This window comes from Cydia fagiglandana, chromosome Z, assembly GCF_963556715.1.
Source record: "Cydia fagiglandana chromosome Z, ilCydFagi1.1, whole genome shotgun sequence".
NCBI lineage: Eukaryota > Metazoa > Arthropoda > Insecta > Lepidoptera > Tortricidae > Cydia > Cydia fagiglandana.
The window spans coordinates 16646096-16672076 of record NC_085959.1 but is presented as its reverse complement, the minus strand read 5'-3'; the positions used below and the strand labels follow the sequence as shown (position 1 = coordinate 16672076).

General features: G+C 35.8%; 1 protein-coding gene across 2 annotated transcripts in view; it reads right to left on the bottom strand.

The window, feature by feature from the left end:
• The window catches only part of LOC134678279 (nuclear hormone receptor FTZ-F1), a 104991-nt gene extending 79120 nt beyond the window's left edge, over positions 1-25871 (bottom strand). Inside the window, exon 1 of one of the 2 annotated variants that reach the window (XM_063536769.1) lies at positions 25406-25871. In XM_063536769.1, coding sequence (XP_063392839.1) covers positions 25406-25583 — 178 coding nt within the window. In that variant the 5' untranslated portion in view covers positions 25584-25871. The remainder of the gene's footprint in view (positions 1-25405) is intronic. The other variant, XM_063536764.1, reaches the window with a different exon arrangement.
• Between the last annotated feature and the right edge of the window lie 110 nt (positions 25872-25981).

The following is a 25981-nucleotide window of genomic DNA, read 5'->3' as shown; positions in this document are numbered from 1 at the left end:
TTGCTCACCGATCCGTTCAAAAATATACATAAGTACTGAACATAATTAATAGATATTATAATTATACAATTAATACAGAAATGTAATGGTACTTAATGAAAAGGAATATTGTGTATATTGTTTCGACGAATCAGATACTCTCAATAAAATCTATACATGAGGCCAAAGCTGTTCATAAATATTAAATGACTTTATTATCTCTATACGCCTTACTAACTCTATGTGTCCTATTGTGGAAAAAAAAAACACAACGACAGTCAAGAACGGAATTCTTAATTTGAATTTTTCAGATTTTTGATATGTCGAGTCCATTGATTGGAAAGCCCGTTCGAAATTGAAACTTATTTGCAATACAATAAGGTCGTATTTTGTAGATCTCTCTCATACTTATAGTAGGCAATTGAGATAAAATTAAATATCCCACAAAAATAAGCAAGCAGAATTAAACTTTGTGTCAAAGACATAAGTCATAAATTTCAATGCCAAAATTTTAACTAAGGATGTTTCTCGCCTAATATGAATTGACCAGTGTAAGCATCAGTTAGCTAGCCCTAAGCAACCAAAGGTCAAGCTGCAGTTGAAAAACTAATAAAGATAAAGTTAAGCTGATAATTTTCCCGCCGTCTCCATGCTTCTTTAAGTTGGGTATTGACTGGTCAGCTGCCTGTTAGCTATAGTTTTCGCGAAAATCGCCAGGACAGAGGTGAAAATTTTTGTATGAAAACTTGCAACTTTAAATGCATTTTTTAACGAAACTATTGCAGTCTAAAATGAAGTCAAAATCAGTCCATCGACTCAATTTTTTGCAAGCTTTCTAATGGTACCCCACACGATTCTTACAAATGAAAAAAGTTTCAGCCTACCCCTCTCAACCCCCTAAATTTCCCCCTTTAATAAGAAATAAACAGTTTTGACTTATTTACAATATGAGTGGTGGTAATTGCTATAACTGTTCCAAATTTTAGGTATCTATGTCAAACGGTCTCTGAGAAAAACGTATTTAACTGATTTGCAAGACCGAAGTGATCCCATAAGTGTTCCGTAAACAAAGTTTTGTACGGAACACTAAAAACGAACGCGGGACTTGAATCTATGTATTTGGGGATATTATTAAAACCGGGCAAGTGCGAGTCGGACTCGCGCACGAAGGGTTCCGTACCATAATGCAAAAAAAAACAAAAAAAAAAGCAAAAAAAAAACGGTCACCCATCCAAGTACTGACCCCGCCCGACGTTGCTTAACTTTGGTCAAAAATCACGTTTGTTGTATGGGAGCCCCATTTAAATCTTTATTTTATTCTGTTTTTACTATTTGTTGTTATAGCGGCAACAGAAATACATCATCTGTGAAAATTTCAACTGTCTAGCTATCACGGTTCGTGAGATACAGCCTGGTGACAGACGGACGGACGGACGGACGGACAGCGAAGTCTTAGTAATAGGGTCCCGTTTTACCCTTTGGGTACGGAACCCTAAAAAGACAGGAAAAGTAATTTCAGCGTTTTGTAAAAATTCATCCGGGTAACAGGGTTAAAAAGGGGTTGAAAGTTTGAATCCATTACAAATCCGAGTAGACGCACATTTCTTATTGCCTCCCAGGCTTGAAATGCTTAGAATTACTCAAGGAACATATGTGATGGAGCTCATAGCTTAATAAATTTTTTTTGGGTCAACTTTATAACTGCTTCCGCTAATATCGGTAGACGAGTACCTATGATTATGATTAAGTGTAATATGAGGGCAATATATCGATATAGTTATTAGGCTGTATTACTAGAGATACCACGAATATTCGGCAACCGTTCGTATTCGGCCTGTTCGGCCATTTTGCAGAATAGTCGGTATTCGGCCGAATGTTGCCTACTATTCGGCAGTACACCGAATATCTATTGCACCTACCTAAACAATAAAAATAAATCCAAACCACTATAATTTTAACTCGTTTTCTTAGCAAGTTGTTAATTACGTAGACCCTGTTTTTAAGCATTTGTTGATTAGTTTTTTCATGGGTCTGATTTGATTGACTCTTAACTATATTTACTAGTTCTGAGCAACAATAGTTACACATTAGCAAACGTTGTGCTTTATTGGCGATCAGTTTTCATAATTAAGGTGACTCAAAATGTTCGTATGTTATGCCGAATATTCGGCGCTTCGGTCGAGAGGGGCCGAATATTCGGTATTCGGCCAAAACCACTATTCAGGGCATCTCTCATCATCATCATCATCATCTCATCACCTACTCTGCTAAAGTCTCCTCGTCTAATTAATTAAAGACAGTTAATTACTAATATTATGGTAACAAATAAAAAATGTTAAATACCTATTTTAATGGCTTATTTACAAGTCGTTCCAGCCAAGGTTTACTTACACAATGGGCACGAACCAAGGTTTGTTTGTTATCTCACTTTTCCATTGTAGGTAAAGTAGAATTTCCTTGCAGCAGTACGTACTTCCCTTGCATTCTGTAATCTGTATCCATTAAGACTATGTCAAGGCGAAATCTATGCCTCATTAAATAACCGTGGAAGAAGTAATTAAATAGACTATCTAATGTTCCGATTTTATGGAAGGTTATTTTATTAAAAGCATCCATAATATAAACATATGCTGTCCTTTGATTTTTGTTACGTATTATTGCATAACTCATATATCTCATAATACTTCAGTATTTCTGAGCTGTACAGAAGACCTTTGCTTACGTCTAAAAATAAATAGGATTGTAAACAAGATTCGTATTGCATAGGTAGTTGGTTGCGCCGAGCGTCGTCGAAAGCACGGTCGAGGGTCGCCAGGAATATGGGCCAAGTTCATACGAAACTAGGTCAGGGGGATTTGAATAACTGCTGGGAGCTAAATTAAACAATTTTACTAGGTGTGCTCTTATTTTATTATGAAATAATAGCTTTAACCGTATGTTATCATTATTATTATCTGGTATGTATTTAAAAAAACACAACATTTACTTTGCCATAGTATGGGATTAGGGTTACCAGATACAAATTAAAAAATTCCTGACAAAATTCCCGATTTCCGAATATTTTTTCTGACATTCATATTCCATATAGGTCTGGAAAATTCCTGTCATTTGGTAACCCTATATGGGATGGAATAGTACCTCGGTATATACAGAACGCCACAAAACAAAATAAAAAGATTTTTTACCGCCGAAATAATTAAAAAAAAATATTTTTACCGTACAAAACAAGAAATGAAATCATAATACATATAGGTAAATTAAAAGAACTTGTACTAAAAAAAGGTTAAAGTCATAATTTGTTCTTTTTTCGCAATAAATTCGGAAAAACTCATTTGTACGAGCAGGGGTTTATGTTTGAGTTTGATACAAAGGCACACGCTCTTAATAATAAAAAAATGGTTACGAATATTTTTTTAATCATCAAAAAACACATTTTAATTTTATTTGCTATGTATCCGCCTTTGCGGGTGTTTATTATAAGTACTTGAATTTTTTATGACATTACGTTAAAACACCTTCATTTAAATAATACAAAAATTGTAAAATTCGGTTCACATAATAATGAATTATCCTAAATAAAACAACATACACACAGGTTACGCAAATTAGTTAGGCAATTTACCGATAGATGGCGCTGTTCACAAATATTATGCGTAGTATACTTTCTGGTCAAAAGGAACCCTCGGTGTGCGAGTTAAACGGACTCGTACTTCTCATTTCCATATAACATTTCGTCGCCATGATTGACATGCCAAATTGCAGCTTTCTAAGTAGCAAGAATGGCCACGGGGCAAAGTCGCGGACAGACAGACAGACGCACATGGAGGAGTGGAGTTTACCATGCTATTTTCCATGTTTTAATTGACGATTGGTGTTTACTTACATGAATTTAAGAAGTGTGTTACCTTAGTGTTTTAAATAATGCACAAGGCACTCAAAGGTATTCTAGAAGAGATCGCTGAACCGCAAGACCGCCCGCTGGTAAGTACCTTCATTAGTTGTAAACTTTTCTGGAGTGTAAATCTATCTTTAATTTGGTGCAATAAGGATAAGTTTTATTATTAAATATTAGCATGTAATATTAAATGACTACGTAATAAAAGAATTTGCATGATTTTTACAAAAGCTTAATTGCTTTTGATTGTTCTAAACCCTATGAGGTCCACCTAGCAATGTACAAATTGCAGAACATTCCCAAAAAGCGGAAACGTTGTCGAGAATGTTCTCAGAACATTCCTGCAACATGGAAATTATTGTTTAAACAAGAGAATATACTTGAAATAAAGTTTAAATAGGCATAACTTAAAACTAAATGTTATTATGCATATATTATTGTCTATTACAATTAGCTATTTTGTTGATGTGATAAATTTACCAATAAGTTGCTTAAATTCTCACTGTATATCAGAGAAAATTTCGGCTTTCGACAATATTTCCCAAAATTTTTTTTTTGTTTCATTAGAATCTAGAGGCCTCTATCTCCCGCCATGCCAAATCTCAGCGCGCTGGGACCAACGTGAAAAAAATTAAAAAAAAAGTCGGTCATTTTTTTTTTTTAATGCAGATTGTTTTGTTTCGGGACCTTCTATGACATTTGGTCGAGCACCCCCCACCTATCACGCACCGTTTAAAAGTTGCCATACAAAATAGAAGTGGCCAGTTTTCCCGCAATTGTAGTATTTTTCCATAAAAAAGTTTTTCATAGGTATCTAGGGGACCCCAAGATTCCGTGACCAAAATTTCAGCGCGCTAGGACAAAATTAAAAAAGTTTAAAAAAAAGTCGGCCATATTGAAAAAAAATGGCGGCGTCAAAAACTACCAGGGTCCCTCTATGACATTTGGTTGAGCACCCCCCACCTAAGTCTGACCGTTTGGCCGGGCCGTCATACATTTTTCTGACCGGAAGCGGACGACCAAAAGTCGGAATTTTCTGGGGGTAAGGACTACACCTAAACTATCGTGAATATTCAAGGTATAAACTACGATAAATAAATAAATTCTCGTTCTCGAGAACATTCTCAGAAGTTACCGAGAATTTCTCATGTGGAAAGTTTCGCAACTTTGGAAAGTTCTCGTGCGTGCATTGCTAGACCTTTATAGTTTTTTGAGTAATATAAGGTCGACGGGTAGTGTTCAAGCAACAGTACTCTTGCTATGAAGATTATCAGTCCCTATTAAACTCTTTCTACTTATACTTAACATAATGCTTAGTCGACAAAACGTGTATTAGTCGCAGTTGTAATCTATTTGGCACTGACATTAAAGCCTTTCCTCCCTATGAGTACACAATGGTGATCTAGGCCAGGTCAGGTCAAGATCACGTTTGGAAATGGGTCAGCGTCGCATCCGTCGCCACCCTCCGTGGGGCGGGCGTTGGGGTGGTATTCACTGCCACGTCCTTGCCCCACCGCATCGACAGGTACTCGTTCAAACCAACAATTTCATTTAAAAGCTTAGCCATGAGCCCGATTGAAATCGATCGCATTGAAATACAGCAATGCACTGTTATGGTGGTGGCCTATTTGCGCAGATAATACGTTTTCATGAATATGAAATTATGTAGAATAAGGTGCAGTGCAAGAGAAAATATTTTTTCCTGCTATTCGTAGAAATCAATAAAGACGTGCAAGAGGTGGCGTACTGCTAATAAGTAAGCCCGAGAGAAGGCTATGTGTTTATGTTAACCCATAAATGTTATTTTTCTTTAAGTCCAAAATTGTATATTTAAAATAGTTATAAACTGAAATAGATGGCATATCTATATCTACTAAACAAAACGTGACCAAGCCCAACATGTGAAAATACTTTGAATTTTTCGGTTCAAAATAGTTTTAATTGAAAGTCTTTATTAACCTTTACTTTCATTAATATTTGCATACCTATTTTATTGTACCTTTACTGTAATATTTTGGATTGACGATAACGCCGTAGTTCTTAAGCTACCGGATGACACCCCTTTTTGGGCCAAATCACAGTCCGCTCTGCAAATGTGCAATATTGTGATCAAAACGCAGTGTGCGGTAATCAGAATATTATTTGCCACGAGATGTAAATAATCAAATTCCACAGTTTACTATAGTTCGTTTTATTTAGCATTAGAAAGAACTTGCAAGAAGGTAAGCGATCTTGACATGCCTTTTAATTGAAAAACGCTTTTAAAAAATCAAAAACTATTACTTAAGTATGAAAGCAGAAGAATATAAAAGATCGTATTAGATTGATTATTGTTACATATTTGCCGTAATTTACTTTAAAAATGTGTTTTTCAATTAATAAAAATACGAACTATAGTCCTCTCTTTATGAGTTTGTAAGGACCTGTGGAGGTGGTTCGCTTTTCATACAAAATTCAATCAAAGCTCATTAAGTAACTACACACTATTAGTACACAAATATTTCCGCATTTATCTTCTTTCGAATATTCCTTTGCGCGAAATTAACAGGAAAACAATGTTTCATACAGAAATCATGCAAAAATCATAGTTAACTTTTCATCAATTTTACGTATGTGTGTGTCACAAATGTCGTGTACAGATACATTTGCGACGTTGCCATATCATTTCCGACGTTGCCGGGCTGACCACGGCTCGAATTTGGAGTGCCGTCATGTTTAGTGCAATTTTGTTGACACTGATATTTGACAGGTAGTTAATTGACCTAAGCGAGAAGTTCGTCAGCTTAGCTAAGAACTATCATGGCGTGTTATGCAAACAGTCGCTTTTTTGCTTGCAAACGGAAGATTCCCGGTTCGATCCCCAGTCATTGTATGCTGGAACATAACTTTTTGTATTTTTGTTACACCTAAATTTCGTATTGTTTTTTTATTTTTATTTAATTTTTCTTATTATCATAAATAGATTATTAAGTATGGGCTACACGTATTCTTTTATTTTACAAAGATAATTAGAAATTATACTCTTCCTAATCTCTCTGATTTTTAGAATCAGGACATCCTCACTGCAATAAAAACCGGGCAAGTGCGGGTCGGACTCGCGCACGAAGGGTTCCGTGCCATAATGCAAAAAAAAAAACAAAAAAAGCAAAAAAAAAACGGTCACCCATCCAAGTACTGACCACTCCCGTCGTTGCTTAACTTTTGTCAAAAATCACGTTTGTTGTATGGGAGCCCATTCAAATCTTTATTTTATTCTGTTTTTAGTATTTGTTGTTATAGCGGCAACAGAAATACATCATCTGTGAAAATTTCAACTGTCTAGCTATTACGGTTCGTGAGATACAGCCTGGTGACAGACGGACGGACGGACGGACAGCGAAGTTTTAGTAATAGGGTCCCGTTTTACCCTTTGGGTACGGAACCCTAAAAAGAAGTGTATAAAATTTCCTGTGGTTAAAAATAATGGATTTTGTCTATGAATGAAAAACACAATTATTACTATAGTTTGTTTTTTTTAGCATTAGAAATAAGGTAAACAATTTTGACGTGTCTGTTAATTGAAAAACACATTTTAAAAATAAGTTACGGCAAATATGTAACAATTATAAATCTAATACGATCATTTTTTATATTCTTCTGCTTTCATAAGTAATCGTTTTTAGGGTTCCGTACCCAAAGTGTAAAACGGGACCCTATTACTAAGACTTCGCTGTCCGTCCGTCCGTCCGTCCGTCCTTCCGTCTGTCACCAGGCTGTATCTCACGAACCGTGATAGCTAGACAGTTGAAATTTTCACAGATGATGTATTTCTGTTGCCGCTATAACAACAAATACTAAAAACAGAATAAAATAAAGATTTAAATGGGGCTCCCATACAACAAACGTGATTTTTGACCAAAGTTAAGCAACGTCGGGAGGGGTCAGTACTTGGATGGGTGACCGTTTTCTTTTTGCTTTTTTTTGTTTTTTTTTTTGCATTATGGTACGGAACCCTTCGTGCGCGAGTCCGACTCGCACTTGGCCGGTTTTTGATTTTTAAAAAACCTTATAACACTGAGTATGTGGGGGAAGCGCTGCTGGCCTAGCGGAAAGCAATTCGGAGGTCGCGGGTTCTAACCTATTTATACACCGATACCTATTTTTTGGTGAAAGAAAACAATGTGAGGAAACCGGACTAATCCAAATAAGTTTACTCTCTGGGTTGGAAGGTCAGGGCAGTCGCTTTCGTAAAAACTAGTGCGCATGCCAATTCTGGGATTAGTTGCCAAGCGGAGATTGAATATCTGGGAGACCGACCAAAGCTTACAAAACATAAAAACTCAAAAATGCGCGTTTTCTCATAGACCTAGCTAAGAGATCAAACCCCTTATAGCAAATTTCATCGAAATCGTTAGAGCCGTTTCTGATACCATCCAAATATATAAATAAATAATTATATATCTAATAATTGCTCGTTTAAAGGTAAGATAACGCAAAGGAGAAACAAAAATAAATTACCTACTCGCACCAGTCTTGAACCCCAATCCTCTTGCACGTATTTCCACGAACATACCGTTACGCTATTGCAACATACTTACGTTGTGTGAAATTGTCTACTACAAGGATCACGGAAACACTGTTTGCATGTGTGAGTAATAGTAGGAAAAAGCGTGACAGCAACACTCCGTCGAATTAAAAAGGTGGTTTTTGCACAATGAAGTATTCAATGTTTATTTTAATAGTTCAATATTTACTTAAAGAGTGCGCGAAACATACTTTTAAGTATACAAATACCAAGACCATTTCACAAAAAAATAAAATCTGAAATTTTGCAAAAGTGGTGCCATCTAGCGAGAGTTAAGTTTTGAGTAACCTAGGCGAACCACCTTAAGTTAATAACAAGCAATCTTTCTTGATAAGTATAAGATCTCTGTCGTGTGTATCGTGAATCGTGATATAGCCTAAAAAAAGGTCTATCAAAATATTATTGGATCGGGGAGTTAAATCACATAAGTGTGTTTGTGTGATAAGAGACTATATAATACTAATAACTAAATATGTTGGTATATCTCAGAATTTTTCGTTTCATGGGGGCCTAATTACGAGTATCTAGAAACATTTGGCTGGCAATATAATATTCAAGAACAAATTATTTTTATTTTGTTTTTGTTTTCTTCTTATAGGCCCTATAATATAATATGGCACGTATTTAACCGGGGTGTACCCTTGTTTTGCCGACAAACTTTTCATCGAATATTATTTCATCGACAACGATTCATCGAAACGTTAGTACTAGTAATATTGTTTGGCGTTATTTTGTTTCATATACTATTTATTTCAATTTTTCTTACTGCGTAGAAATACTATTCAACGAATATTACTTGATCGCTGATTCGTTTCTAATTATTTTAATTGGCACAACTATTAAACATTGCCATTCATTTGTTCGACGTATTACTTTCATACATTTTTATATGTCGTACTACTCATTTATACATTTTTCTGTTGTAACAATTTCAAGTTTCGGTTAGGTTAGAACTGCGACCCCACACAGAAACGAACGGCTATCAAAGTCGGTTTAGGTTAGGTAAGAACTGCGACCCCACACAGAAACGAACGGCTTTAAAAGTAGGTTTAGGTTAGGTTAGAACTGCGACCCCACACAGAAACGAACGGCTTTCAAAGTGGGTTTAGGTTAGGTTAGAACTGCGACCCCACACAGAAACGAACGGCTTTCAAAGTAGGTTTAGGTTAGGTTAGAACTGCGACCCCACACAAAAACGAACGGCTTTCAAAGTAGGTTTAGGTTAGGTTAGAACTGCGACTCCACACAGAAACGAACGGCTATCAAAGTAGGTTTAGGTTAGGTTAGAACTGCGACCCCATACAGAAACGAACGGCTTTCAAAGTAGGTTTAGGTTAGGTTAGAACTGCGACCCCACACAGAAACGAACGGCTTTAAAAGTAGGTTTAGGTTAGGTTAGAACTGCGACCCCACACAGAAACGAACGGCTTTCAAAGTGGGTTTAGGTTAGGTTAGAACTGCGACCCCACACAGAAACGAACGGCTTTCAAAGTAGGTTTAGGTTAGGTTAGAACTGCGACCCCACACAAAAACGAACGGCTTTCAAAGTAGGTTTAGGTTAGGTTAGAACTGCGACTCCACACAGAAACGAACGGCTATCAAAGTAGGTTTAGGTTAGGTTAGAACTGCGATCCCATACAGAAACGAACGGCTTTCAAAGTAGGTTTAGGTTAGGTTAGAACTGCGATCCCACACAGAAACGAACGGCTATCAAAGTCAAATATTACATATTGAAATAATTTTATGCGTAGTAAATTTTATTAAATGCAATCCAAAATGAAATAAGAATACCCGTAAAGAAATACCACGATATAAACTATATACGAAATAACTCGAATGCCAATTAAAAGTCCCAGATTTAAATTTACTAGTATCAATTCTTCGACGCCATGACTTGTCGATGAAATGAAAATACTTGAAACGTTGTCTTCGAAATAACATTCGATGAAATGTCTGTCGGCAATTCAAGGGTAAACCATTTAACCGGTCAACTAATTAATCGAAATTTGAGTAGTTTAAAAAAAATAGAAATGGGTACTAAAATTAATATGTAGATTGGCAACAAAAACAGGGCCTTAAAATATATCAATATGAGACAATATTTTAATGCCGTACAGCTTTTGTTTATTTTTAGGCAGGTACCAAGTATTCATTTGGCAACTGAATTTATTATAACTATGGGAGAGCGTATATGAAGCACATTTTAAAAAGAAAACGGCTATCTATTAATTAAAAAACCGACCAAGTGCGAGTATTAGGACTCGCGTTTCTAGGGTTCCGTACATACGTCCGACTCGCGCTTGACTGCACATTTCTAATAGGTTTTCCTGTCATCTATAGGTAAAGAACTATTTTGAGTATTTTTTTTTCAAAATTTTAGACCCAGTAGTTTCGAAGATAAAGGGGGGGGGAGGGAGGTGGTCATTGTTTGGCTATTTTCTTAAATAATTTCGAACCTATGTATTTTAAAATTATAAAAAAATATGTCCATCTTAGGGTCACTAATTTACATATGTGTACCAAATTTCAACTTAATTGGTCCAGTAGTTTCCGAGAAAATAGGCTCTGACAGACGGACAGACAGACAGACGCACGAGTGATCCTATAAGGGTTCCGTTTATTCCTTTTGAGGTACGGAACCCTAAAAATTAAGTTCTTTTATACGATATTTTGTTTGGTCACTACACGGTCAACCTAACACGCTCCTCCTCGCTTTGCTCGTTGTCGCACCTAACTTTTTGACTCTTGCAGAACACCGTGATAACTATTGAAATTAGTAATAAAAAATTTAAAGACCTAATGGTTTAAGGGCCATTAGGTGTTTCTTGATTAGGAAAATCGATTATCGGTAAATACTTACATTTTTGGTGTTTCGTGGATTAGGAAAGATGTCAATTTAGTACTAGGTATGCATATGTTTAAGTTATTTAAAAAACCGGGCAAGTGCGAGTTGGACTCGCGCACAAAGGGTTCCGTACCATAATGCAAAAAAAAAGCTAAAAAAAAAAACGGTCACCCATCCAAGTACTGACCCATCCCGACGTTGCTTAACTTTGGTCAAAAATCACGTTTGTTGTATGGGAGCCCTATTTAAATCATTATTTTATTCTGTTTCTAGTATTTGTTGTTATAGCGGCAACAGAAATACATCATCTGTGAAAATTTCAACTGTCTAGCTATCACGGTTCGTGAGATACAGCCTGGTGACAGACGGACGGACGGACGGACGGACGGACAGCGAAGTCTTAGTAATAGGGTCCCGTTTTACCCTTTGGGTACGGAACCCTAAAAATGGAGTTTTTAAGCTTATGTATATAGGTATCTTAGGTATTCTGTATATGTATATATATAAACAACCAAATTGTATGATCTCTTTACAATATTAGTTGCCAACTTATTACTTTAGACTCCAACCTATCAATTCAAGTTCCCTATAATTTTTTTGGGTGGCTTGATTTTGCTGCCAGTTTTTTTAATAATATGATGCTTAAATTTGAGGCTAATATATTGGCGCTACTATATTAATGCACTGCCAAATTATATTATCATATGCCCAGTGAAAGTTCCTGTTTAATATATTTTAGTTGCCCGGTTAATAATAAGCCAAACAACATCATGTAATGTAGGTACAGGGTTTAACGTTGCGTTGCGTTAATGTAAAATCAAAACACCCAAAGCCCTACATCCCTACAAAATAAGTCATAGGAATAGGCGTGATAAATGTATATTTTAATAAATTACGCCACGTATATACTCGGTACTCAGATCAGCTATACATCGTCAGTGACAACTGGGTCAAGTTTACGAACAGCCAGGACGGAGAATAACAGATTTGCAGTTGTTGCTTTATATGTGTGACACACTTAAATGTCGTTACACAACAACTTGCAATATTTAATTGACGATTATTTATTACGGTTATAATTTAAAGGTAAGGTTATTCGTAATGACCTGTTTATAGTCAAATATTATAACTATGAAAACATTCTGTACTATTTTTCAGGGTTTTTGTTTGGTAGAAAGTAAGTACTTACTTACCTAGTTAAAACACTTATTTAATAATCTTAACTCCTATACACATAATTATTGAACTACCCACATTCGCATGACTGGCACGATCTATGTGCATGGAAAAGTCCATTCAAAATTACTCGTTTTCTTTACTCGAGTTTCCTAAAAATAAGAAATTATCGGTTCATGTATATACGTACTAGATAACTATATACTAGGTAGATACAAGTAGATAGTAGTCGGTATTTCATGTGTGTTTTTTTAAAGATTTTGTTTTACAAAATCTTCATCACTATACACCACGATATAACTGCGCTGAGAAACAGGAAAATAGTACCCTCAAACTATAGGTAGTCTATTGCCCTGTGGGATTGAGATAAATAAAAATAAATAATAATTATTAAACATCTTACACAAAATTGAATTGTAAGCTCAAGAAGGCTCGTGTTGTGGGTATTCAGACACGATAATATATATATATAATAAAATTAATAAATAAATACTTAAATACATAATATAGATTAGTATTACCCATGGACTCAGTACCGGGATTCGCCAAGTGGCAATTAATATATCATTTACGTATAATTTAAGGACGAAGAATTCATTTTTGAAATAATAGTTATTACCTTTCCATACAAAGAAAATTATTTTAGTTCAACAGGAATTAAGGCGGTCGTTGGAGATAAGTAAATCTAGAAAGCCTGTAAAATTTTATATACCTACATTAATGTTAAAAGTAAATTGTAAATTTGAAACTCTACTACGGGTTAAATATAATAATATTATGTATTCTAGTATGTACAATGAAAAGATTCTCTAGGTAGGCAGCAGCTCGCTACGAGTGAGCGAATAAGTAGGTGAAGGTCAAAAGACCATTGTAGGCGGCGCGAACATACTGAGCAACACTGACTTACCTCTACAAAATTAAGCTTTTTTCATAGGCAGCTCTTGCGAAACAGTTTTGATTTGTTGCTTCATTTAATTTTCATTTTTAACATCTTAGTAAGACATTGCAATATAAACTTTGCAAGGGTAATTAATAAAAGCTATCAACCGATCATAATTCGTAAAGTTTTTATTTTGACAGTTTTGACACTAGAAGAATTATAGAAAGTCTAAATTAGACTAAGAATTATAATGCTTAAAATTTAGTTTTTTTTTCGCAAGTGTCTTGACATACATTGTGTGTAACTCCAGGGGTAAGAATACTAAGAATATTCCAAACCCGAGTCTTTAATTCACTCCAGCCTGCGGCTGTCGTGAATCTAAAGAATTCGTTTTCAATATTTCACTTACCCCTCGTTGCACAATGTACAGTCAGCAGCAGAAGTTGCCAAGTGACCCAGGTGTTCAAAATGATCTTGACGCAACTTTATTGTTAAGAGAATAAGAGCATGTCAAGGTAATTGTGAACACCTCGCCCGCTTAGCAATTTCTGCTGCTGACTGTACTTTAAGAGATTCATCTAAAGCTTTAAGGTCCACAATAGCTGTTTTGGGCAGATAAAGGGTGTGGTAACCTGGTCGCAACCACTAATGGCTCACCAGATGAGGGGTGTTCGTGGCCTAGTCTAAACTATAATTCGTTTTTTTTCAGCGTTAGAAATAAGGTAAATAATCTTGATGTCTCTTTTAATTGAAAAACACGTTTTAAAATAAGTCACGGCAAGTATGTAATAATTATGAATCTAATACGATTATTTATATTATTCTGCTTACATAAGTAATAGTTACTGATTATTAAAAAGCGTTTTTCAATTTATTTATTTAATTACACAATTAAAAGACATGTCAAGGTCGCTTACCTTCTTTTTAATGCTAAAAAACGAACTACGGCCACTAACTCATTATGAGTACCTATTACAAATGCTGAGGCCTAGCAAAAACAACCAAGCCCAACCAAGTGAAATAAATAAATAATATACCTAAAAACTAAATCTAAAAAAGCGGTACGAGGTTTCAAAAATCGGCTCTATGAACCTACGGCACCTTAAGAGGTACGAACGAGTAGCAATCCTAAAAACGAAAGAGCGCTCTTAGGTTCCAATACATTATATCTAGTCATGCCACGAAGAGATCTGTTTTTAGTAGTATGTAGTGGTAGACTCTTTATTGTGTAAAAATGTATTACATAATAATAAACTAAACTAATATTGTACAAAGACATACTAAAAAAATAAGTCTGCAAATATGAAAGTCCGCGTTACGTAAAAATCACAATTAATTAAATTACAAGTAAACCAGAAGGGTTACTTGTTTGTTCGAAACTTTTGGAGCGCCCTTATAAATGTCGAAAACTTGACATTGTTTTAAAGTTTTTGCTATCAAAAGGAAACCTTTTAAATCCATTTTTTTTATTGCAGTATTTTAACTTTGCGTTCATTTCGTAACATTTTACCTAAGACTTGAGAGGACTATTTTTATGTTTGGTTCGGGAGCTTGCGGGCTTTACTGTGCTAGGCGATTACTGGAACAAAATACTGAGATCGCCAGTTTGCGTAGGTTTAAGTATGCAAAGTTAGACATATTTAAGTATCGCACTATTCAGGGCGAAAGCGAGCATTCGGCACCGTAAACCCGAACACTTATCTAAGGGAGACAACCCTGACAAGAAAACTCTTAGGCTACCAGAACCCCTGGGGAATCCTAATTTAATTAATATTATGTAATAATAGTTAGTTAGTAGGTACCTACATGAAATGTGAAATTATAACAGTTAGATATTGTACATTTATTTATTGACTTGTAAAATGATTGCCCTTTATCAATAAAACTTCTGAATCTGAGTCCAGTACGTTTAAATCCGGAGAACTTGGGGGGAGCTGGGGGCCAATCATTTTTTGGCAAACAATCCGTTAAATTCGCTTGTCACCACGCTTGAAATGAGTTTGCAGTGTGGGATGGAGCTCTGTCTTGTTGGAACAGTCGTTCCCAAACATCGAAAAACGAACTTTGCTCTCATTTCACATTTATGTTTTTGATGGGATATTGCTTATTTTTAGACATTAAGATTTTAGACACTTGACTTAAGATTAGAGACTTTTATTATATAATAGTTAAGGTATTTAGAAGGAATTGAGCTACAAGTTGATAATAAAGACCAAGAAAGAAGAATATTGATGTAAAAAACCGTAAATACATATTAATGGACGTCTAGACTCCCAAATTATGAGTTTTTAATTATAAGACACTCGAAGCATAGCCCAACGCATTCGAAAACACTCTTATACCTACCTGACCTTAAATAATCATTTAACTGCAAGCAAACAGTGCGGGTGACCACACAGCACAACATGACCGGTACCATATATACGCTAACTAATCATATATTCATGGCTACATGTTCAAAAACAGTTCCAATACAGCTTATATTCGCTAGACATAATTGAAGTGTAGTTAAAAGTAGTAATGTATAATAAACAGCGAGTGCATTCGCGCCGCGGAGCATGACGTTATGACACTGACATCGTAGTGGTTCTCCTCGACCTAGTCTGCTGCTGAGCCATCTAAGGAGAGCTATCGAGAGCATGGCCACCGGGCTCTTAAGGTACATTGTTGCTGTTTCTTTTAATAATAACGTTTTGTCTCGTGGCCTGAATAAAAAAATATAATTCGGTAGGTAAAGCTGATTCATTTTTTTATTTTATTTCATCAGAAAGTAGAACTTACAATGGAACGTTAAGTATAATTACAAATAAAATATACATAAGTAGTTATTTTATTGAAATACGGCTAATAAGTAGTTAGCCCCTTGCGTTGATACTTGCATTTACCCGATATTTCTGTAGAACGCAAGCAGTGTTGGAGTTTACACCATGAATGTTCAGGTGCAGACCCTAAAGTGCGCAATTTTTGTACTATAAATAAATATATTATTGACTTGTTTAAAAATCTCATAATTAAAATAAACGAAAACTACATCGAGTATAGCTTGTTACGACACTCCGAAACGAATTAATTACCTCGCAACCGGGCGGAGCATTAAAACGGCTTGCGCAAGAGTCGATCCGCACCTTGACACAGATAGCGGTGCTGTCGTTTTGAATACACAAAAACCGGACGCCATCTCGACTATTTTAAATTGATTTGTACGAGTACCAAGCTACCAAAAACTTGTAAACAATAGAAGTAATTGTATACAGCTATAATTTCATATCTCACGTTCATGAAAGTCCGGTAAATTTTAATATTTTATTGCAAAAAAATACTAGTTCAGAGTTAGTATTCGATCAGCTAGGTAACTTTTGAGGCTAATTGTACCAAAAAGTATTCATAAAATAGATTTGTACTTTAATTATAAATTAATACATAAGACAAAATGTAGTGTCCAAATTGACATAAGGTTTATAGGTATACCTCAAAAGAATAAAAACGGAAACCTCATAGGGTCACTCGTGCCCGTCTACGTATCAGTCAGTCAGATTGTCATTATAACAGATCACAGCCAATTTGCTCAGAAACTAGAGTTACACCAAGAGAAGTTTGTAACGATTTTGATAGCACAAGAAGTGCAAGTGTTATTTATATGTCATTAACTCCTAGAGACTACTAAAAATAAAATATTTCTTTACCTGTACTAGATTACAGGAAACCTATATGAAGGTAAATCTTACAAGGTAAAAATAGCGGGATCATAAAATTGAAAAACATATCGAAAAATAATGTTTTTTGTTTGCAAGCAAACTTATTTTTTTAAATATTATTAGGAATTTTTGCAGCATAATTGTCCCTTCGGGTAACAAAACATAATAATTATCTTGAATATAATGGAAATCAGTTAGGTATGGTAACGGCACTATTCATGTCATAAGACGTTGAAGACAAAATTTGAAGTAGGTATTTTTAATAATTAACAGGTTTGAATCATTCACGGTTAGTTTCACAAGACTGAAAATTTGCTGCTACCTGTAAAATTTCTACCGCTTTGCGAGTTTAAAATTGAATGCCCTTTTCGTTTTATGTGCTCGGCGTGTTTAAAGCTCAATGACTACCTACATATTGTTTATGGTAAAATGTTGCCAGTGTTTAAACACAGATTTTACAGGATTTGTGGTCTAAAAAGCCAAGAATATAATACTCACTCTAAAAAGTCAGATCAAGAAAAGTCTTCAATGGTTTTGATGGCATACGCAGTGCAAGTGTTATTCATAAGTCATAATTTCATAGAAGTTTGACGTTTTGTGAAGTTAGTTCAGATGTATCATCCGTGTAATAGAAATAAATTGATCAAATTTGGCTCCTTATAAGTATACAAACTAATCTTCCAATAAACGCTGCTAATATAACCGTTCCGTACTTCTAGCAGACGAGTATCAAAGGTAGGCAGCGGTGCCATCACATTACGTAATACCATTTACGCTTTGACATTTCGCACGCAAACATTAGGACTTATACCAATGCAAAGTAGAACTCGAATTTTTATACGTACCGTAGATCTCGCAACCACCGTGTGGGCTGGACAAAGGGCGCACGTACAACCCGTACAAGTGAGTCCACGAGTAGAGTTGCGTAACGCTACCATCCACTGCAATCGTTTACTTATAATAGAGCTTTGTTTTAATGCTTTTTTTTACGTTTGTCTAACTAAGTGATGGTCCGATGCTGTGAAGAGGGTGGTTGGCGGCAACATGCAAGGCGTGACCCATATGGCTTATGATCGCACGTTATGGAGATGGAGCATACATGGTCGCTATGGAAAATTAGATGGCGGAATTGGACGCATTCTGTGTAGAATGGCAGGGAATTGAAACCGGTGGGACCAAATGGAAGAATAGACGGCTAATCTTTGCTACTGACACTAAGCTTATACAATATGGACAGCTAAGCTGCTATTGTGTCATATTACTGTCCTTGTGTACCTCCCACAATAAACAGAACTACTAGACTACTAGTGAATAAGTAAATGTTTTTCTTCTTCTAGTGACTAATGTTTGATGTTTTCTTTTGTATTTCTAGATTGCTCCAATGATTTATAATATATGCAAATGTACACACGTCTATTTTAGTTTTGTCGGTGGGGGCATGAGAGCATGTTAATTAACACATTCAAGCCACATACAATTTGAAACCGCAAAGAAATAATAATATAACCATACGCATTTAATAAAACAAGAAAAGTTAAAAACCGGCTGTAGTTTTTAGTTTTACCCAACTGTAGTTTTTACTTTCGTATATGTATTTGTACCTCCTTTTTTTTTAATATACTTAGTTTAATATACTTAGCCCATGTGTCATCCTCAACCCGACCACAAAACAGAGTCGACAACTCTAACCCACAATGAACAACGTGACCACGAGGAACCCGAGAGATTTAATAGTAAATTCATGATCATATTTAAAGACTATGTACAGTCAACGGTAAAAATATGGGGGTAGACAACTTACTCAAAAATATGTCCCATAGTTCTTAATTCACTGACATAAGAGTTATGGGACATATTTTTGAAATGATTTGTACACCCATATTTTTACCGTTATAAGGTTAAAACCAGTTAAATAGAAAACATCGAGTTCAACTCCTCGTTCAACTCACGAGGAGTTGAACAAGAACTTTTTCCTTCCGTAAAATAATTTCTTGGCGGATCTATGGTAAATACCAAATGACATTTCGTATCTACATAAATTCCAAGAAATTCCACAGCAAGCCAAGGTATGAGCCGAGGGTCGAACTAGCGATCTTCGGATTGAAACTCTGCCGCTGTTGCACGGAGCGGGTAAGCAGGTTAATGAAAATGAAAAATAGTATGAGCAACGCTAAATAGCGCGGACGCGTGCGAAGGATTTTACCTACAATGGCACCCGCCTATACCGCTAGGGTACTAAAAGCTATAAAAATAAATTAAATTTTGTAAATCTTATGAAAGTTTTGACATGTCTATGACAATAGAAACGCGACACGAGAGGGTCTGATTACGAAAAATACCAAGGACATGCAGGTAGGCTATCGGTTACAGTTGGGAAGCCCTTCAAGACGCTCTCTGTGCAGCCTGGTCGCGGATCTGGTTAGACCATTACTGATATATAAACATAGAAATGTGCACGTATATTATATAGAAGAACCTTACATTAACCTTTAAAAAAAGGATACAAGACGTCGCGGTTGAAAATAGACTTACTTATAGAGACTTGAGTCTAGACTGCTACAATTTTCGCCTACATTTTTACTTTGCTAGCGTGTTGCATCGATTTTTTAAATATAGTTTTGAAATTTACAAGGCTCGTGAAATATTAGACAGCCATAAAGAGTGGTTCGGAAAAAAAGTACCAGCACATTATGTAAATTTTTCATTATACCTAGTTTTTTAAGCAGTGCATTTTAGATAGTGCCTAATCTGTAGATACTAGTTATTCTATAAAATTAATAACAATTGTATTTAAATTAAAAGGGCGAATTCAGTTTTCGCTTTTTATATTATATCTTTCCTAACACTTTTTAGACAGGGTCTTCTGAAAGAATTTATGAGGTGTTCTCAGAGTCGAGGTAGTGCCTAAGGAGAGTAACCCACCTAACTGTCCCGAACTTCGTCCCATCGAAATATATTGGGCTCATGTAAAAATTTTACTGCGTAAAACTTGCCAACCTGCCTCTTCATTGCCAGATTTTCTACGAAAATGGGTTAAATGCACAAAATTGTTAACCGATGTTATCGTGCAAAGTTCGACGAATCACATCAAAATGGAATTTGTCGTCGTTCGTTAAAATAGCCATCGTATTTTTTTTATTGATTTTATAAAATTATACATATATTTAAGGAGCTTTTTAAGCACTTTGGATTTTTTTCTCTTCTGTAGCATGCTCGACCTGCGACAACTTAATAGTTATTAGGATTGATATCGATGATAATAATAAAGCTGGTTCAAAGAAATTGTTTTTTAATTTTTTTATTTTCCGTCTCGGAATATTTAAATAGAATATGTCACGACGACGTCATATTTTCGTATCATGCCACATTTCGCGTGTTAATTTAACGTACTTCTTCAAACATTCCATGCTCAGCGTAAATTAGGTACTTCATTTCAGCGTCAAAGTATGCCGCAGTTGTTGACGCCAACCGATTTGTGTCAGGTCACAGCGACTGGGCGTCATCCGAATAAATTTTATTGAAACATCAGAATGTAGCTCGCCTTAAAATAGGGTTTTTATACATTCATATTTTATCCCGAGATGTAAGTATGTTGGTCACTGGACTGATTGTTTCATATTTTTATTTAAAACCGTTCTGTGCGGTTATTGCATTTTAGTGAATTACCACATTAACTTTCGAGCAAGATCAGCAGTACAGTACCTATCTGTGTATAATATAAGACAGTAGCATACTAATTGGTACAAAGCACCTAACCGTAACCTAACGTAAGTTCAGTGAGCGGAGTTTTTGAAAAATCGTAGCGCTATCTGGAGGCTTTTCTCTAGTAATTTCATCGATACAAATTCTGATTTTATGACTTCAGCTCGATAGAATAAAAACAAGGTACATAGGTGTGTATCATAAAAATTATTAACAATTTCTGCACAAAAGCTAAAATAATGAATTTGCTTCTAAAAATTAACAATTAACATGTTTGATCGAACTCATCGATTACGTTGTTTTAATTTACAGAAAATTTAATTTCAAAAACATGATGTATGCGATCTCGGGCACGGAGCCATAAACGTATTAAAAGTAAATTAAATGATTGTAGGTACCCGGACAAATGTCACGAAGAAAGTGGCTAACGATTCTGACGTCAGAAGAGTGAACTACGTCGGACTTAATAACTTTCAATCAATTCCAATCAACTATTTATGTTTAACCAAACCATGTTGCACGGCCTGATGCGCCAATGCGGTAAGATACTTGGGTGCAATTAATTAAAACAAGCCACATATTTAAAGTCAGAGGTTTCCGTTCTCCATTACCAATTAGAAACACTAATTCTTCGTGTATTGGGATAAGTGCAGACTATTTTTGGACTAGGTTCGTAGGCTTACCCAACCGGTTAGTATTTTCCTCGTTTGTGTTTCACTCGGAGCCAAGTTTGTGTAACCCTCGTGCCTTGAAACCCTGGAAACGCTCAAGATTCCACTTCTCGAACCACTAGATCCCCTTGTGGTTCACTTTTGGAATCTTTCGCTTCCTCGGGTATCAATATTAGCACGAGCGGTTTAACAACAACTTTGCACCCTTGTAAAATAAATAACTATTGTTTTACTTTTGTTACTCATAACAGTACTGTTATTTTATTGTATGTAGGTGTGCAAAGTGCGACATTATGTACTAATCCTAAGATGTATGTTGTGAGCTGTGGGCGAATAAAAGACACAGGACTAGTGTCTATGTACTTTCAGACGTACAATAATAGACAATAGTACATTATTGCAGAGGCCGGGAAAGGGTAGTTAATTCGTGGGTGAGTATCGATTTTGTGATGAGTAATGCACCCTTAAAAAACACCGTGTACATTATTAATATTTGGCACATCTCTAGATTTAACTAATTACCTATACCGATAGCATGGCACCGAATATAGCGGAATATATGTTCTTGACTTTCGCGAGTCCTTTACCTTTTACAAAACCTGTTTGCTCTTAGGGTGCGGTTTATCTCTATAAAGCTTCTCCACGTGGTTAATAAGAATGATGATTTTAACCGTACAATTGAGGGGTGTGATTGGCCCCTCTCTATCTTATAACTAATATGCCTAAGCACCACAGATAGCTGAACACTAATAAGTGTAATAATTAAAAAACGAGTGATAAATAAAACATAAGGTATCCTTTGCTGATTTATATGTAGATGGTAGTTGTTGGTTACGTGCGTGTAATGGCGGCGCTTGACGATATAAGTCTCCCGCGAAACTGGGTCAGTAGGTCAGAGGCGAGGTCCATTGATAGCACCGACTGCTAATGTCGTTCCTCGAACTACCTACATATATTTTTCCATTGTAATACTCGTCTTTCCTCGGAGTACTCCTGTATTTTACGTGAATAATTGGTCCCTATTTCATAAATAAAAGACGCTGTTTTCAATATCTCCGTACCCTATTAATTTATAACTAAACTTTTTTTTATAGTATTACTTAATACTTACACTTTTTGTTACTTAAATAAAATTTATAGTAACTTTTAAGTAAGCATTGTTACATTACATTAATTAAGGCCATAGCAGCATATACTTGCCATCATACTTAAAACAAAAACGCATCTCTACAATACCTATAAGGTTTACGGTTTGAAATCTAATGACTAGAAAGGAATTTGAAATGGTTTCAGGGTAAATACTATTATTGTGAATTATTGATGTTAGAGTTTATAAAATCATCGTGATAAGCCTTACTGCCATGTCATTAAAGCCTAGTTAATTAAAGAGCTAGGTAAAAAACAGCAATCTATAAGGCTACAAGCGCTCAACAAACACTTAAGTGTGCGTGCCTCAAGTTATTTGTTCTATTTTAATGTTACTCGAACGCACCAACCTTGCCCTACATTCAAGATTACAATTAAAATAAAAAAGTACACACGAAATGCAGCCTTCTTGCCCTCGTTTAAATTATGTTTTCACTTTGCTTTGGAATAACTAGGTAGACAATAATGACTTAATGTTAACACTTTATAACCAAAATAAGGACGGGTTTTTAACACGATATACACATACCTACATGTAGGTATGTATATATCCTTATGCATTATGGGATTGTGTCAGGTTAAATAAACTTGATCGTGATCATATTTGCGTGACTACGAATAGTAACGTTGTAAGCAATCCAGAAGAATATTATTACTACAAAAATGCATGTACATTGGTATATATCCATAATTATTTTCTTATGTTCTGGCAAAATAAACTATTTTTGTCAACGTAAACAATAAACATATTAGTCACAATGTATGGTATTTTTTCTGTGGAAGTAAGATTACAAATATAACTTTTGTGCATTAAGTGAATATAATAATACTGCCATGTGCGCTGTTCAGAATCACACACATGGTAGTTCAGAATCACGAGCTCTTTCTTTCAATCGTAATGGGATAATAGAAAATGTTCCAGAGTTTTTTTCCTATTGCGTTACCATTTCCCCATTTACTTCGTATGGCGGTAAAAAAAAAGGAAAGTTTGATGTGTGAAATATTAGGACACTTTTTTTCTTCTATAAGGATGAAAAGGGTTCGCGGTCCTGACTAGAAATAACACAAAAGCGGCAAAAACGACGTAATATACATACGTAATACAGGGTGGTCCAAATTTTTTTTAGATTCCTCACGTCGTGGGCTATCAGAATATACCCAACCCGCCTGCCAAGCGTGGCGATTATGGCATTCACCCCCCAAAAAAGGAGGAGGCCTATGTTCAGCAGTGGACTGGCTTATGGCTGAGATGATGATGATGATGAATACCTACTATGTTACTTCATCATTATGTTGACATGTAGCCTTACTAATGACGATGAGCCTCAGTGCAGTGGTGGCGTGGCGTGGGTTGGAACCCGGGGCGGTTTTCTATTAAACACCCCCAAAATAAAACAAAAAAAAATAGTTACTTACCCTACTAGTTACAAGCTATATCAGGGACGAAGCCGCAATGATTTATGTAATAGGTCTCGTGAAAGTCGTGAATATGCCTAATAGTCCTACTCGTATTTAAGCTCAAAGTAGGTGCCTACATCCTCAACCGGAAGAAGTCATACAACTTGGACTTGGCATGCATGTAGCTTGTGTAGGTAAGAAAATAATAATAATTTGTTAAGTACCTATTTTCTCCTGCTTCATAATCTTCACATTCATAGGTTTTTCATATACCTACCTATCTGACTTGATAAGAATGCAATGCGCCTATGTAAAGTGATTTTCAAATCTTATCTATACTTAAAAGTATCTGATCTAAACCGTAACAAAAAGAATAATACACGCGTTTGAGCTCAGAATATATATATCTCATTATCTCAATGCGTAGGTAGGTACTTAACCCGCGTATACTACGTAGGTAGGTTAATTAGGAAACGACAAACGGAAAGAAACAATTTTATCAAACAGATTAACCAGTGCAAAATCTAATTCAAAAGCCCACTTGTCGGAATCCAAACAGAATCAGCGTTCGCCCTACTTCCATAAATACTTGTGAACACTTGCAACAACGCGTCATTGACAGAGTCTGCGTAATATCATGTAGAACGAATCCAAACGAGTTCGATCTGTATGGCCCTGCGGCGGTTCACTCTTACGATCTTACGTCAGGCTGGCAGTTACTTCACACCAGAGCAGCAGCCAGCGTCGGCTGCAGACTGCAGCGCTCCGCATCGCGCTAACCTGCCCTACTGACACCGAATGAAATCAAAAACGTAGCCGACCACCAACTGAATACAAACGACGTCACATCACTGCTTGACGGTCTCAGTACAGTGTGATGCATTACTACCACGTAGGTACTTATTGCCTATTTAGGACTGCTGGTAAACTTCTCGAAACACGTTCTGCTTGCCATTATCTACGTCTACGACATACAATTTAGTTAAACACTATTTCACACGACCAGTCGGCCAATTCCATGGCAGGATAGCGCGAAAAAACAATACGGCGCGACGTTGCCACATCGTGCAACCGAGCGTACGAGCAGGTAGCCACCACATTGCATACAACATTATGTAGATGTATGTATTATTATACAACACTTGTCTCTTTTGAATAAAGACTATCATATATAAATAATTTTCTCTCAGGCCTCATGAACCCCAAAACATGCGTCACTTTGAACTTCTACAAAGTAACAGAAAAAAAATTATTTGGATCACTATGATCAGATTCCAATTAGGATGCGGGATCATAGTAAGTACGTAATATTAAAGATAAAGGATGATGAGTTTCAGATAAGTGTTGGTTTGGTTTCTTGATATTCGTATACACAGAAATGGCAATATTACATCCGCCTCGAACGAATGAGATTGTTTTCTCAACAGATACTTATAAGATCAAAACGTACTTACCGGTAGAAGGGTCCACATACGCGACCTGAATGTCTATATCTAAATGCTCCGGAGGTTTGGCGTCTGTGGAGCTCATAATATCGTACTCCACTGGCACTTCCGTCTCGAGCTCGCTTTTCGGCTGGCTCGTGGAGGCCAAACTCTGCGTAACACTCATTTTCGGAGCGTCTTCGTGCATCGTAAAAGAACGACACAACGAGGCCACCGAATTATATCTAAGTAATTTACTTCTTCCACTCACAGCGTAAAACAGTATATTCTATGTTTTAAAATCGCTTATAAACGAAATGTAGGTCTCTGGGCCACTTCACTTATACTTTGGTATTCCGACATAACTTGATACAATTCAATGGAGCTACCGTACTCATGACTGACATTGAAATAAATCGGTAAAGGGCAGTAGGAAATTAACCTAATTTTGAGCAAAAGTGTGTCATGACCTATTTAATAGAAAAAAAAGGTTATAAATCAGGAATAAAAAATGTAAGTATTTGTTTTAAATGTAAAAAGTATTTATTGCTTTTATAATTATGGAAATAATAAAAAAAGTGAGTGTAATTTAATTTGGCTTTATCG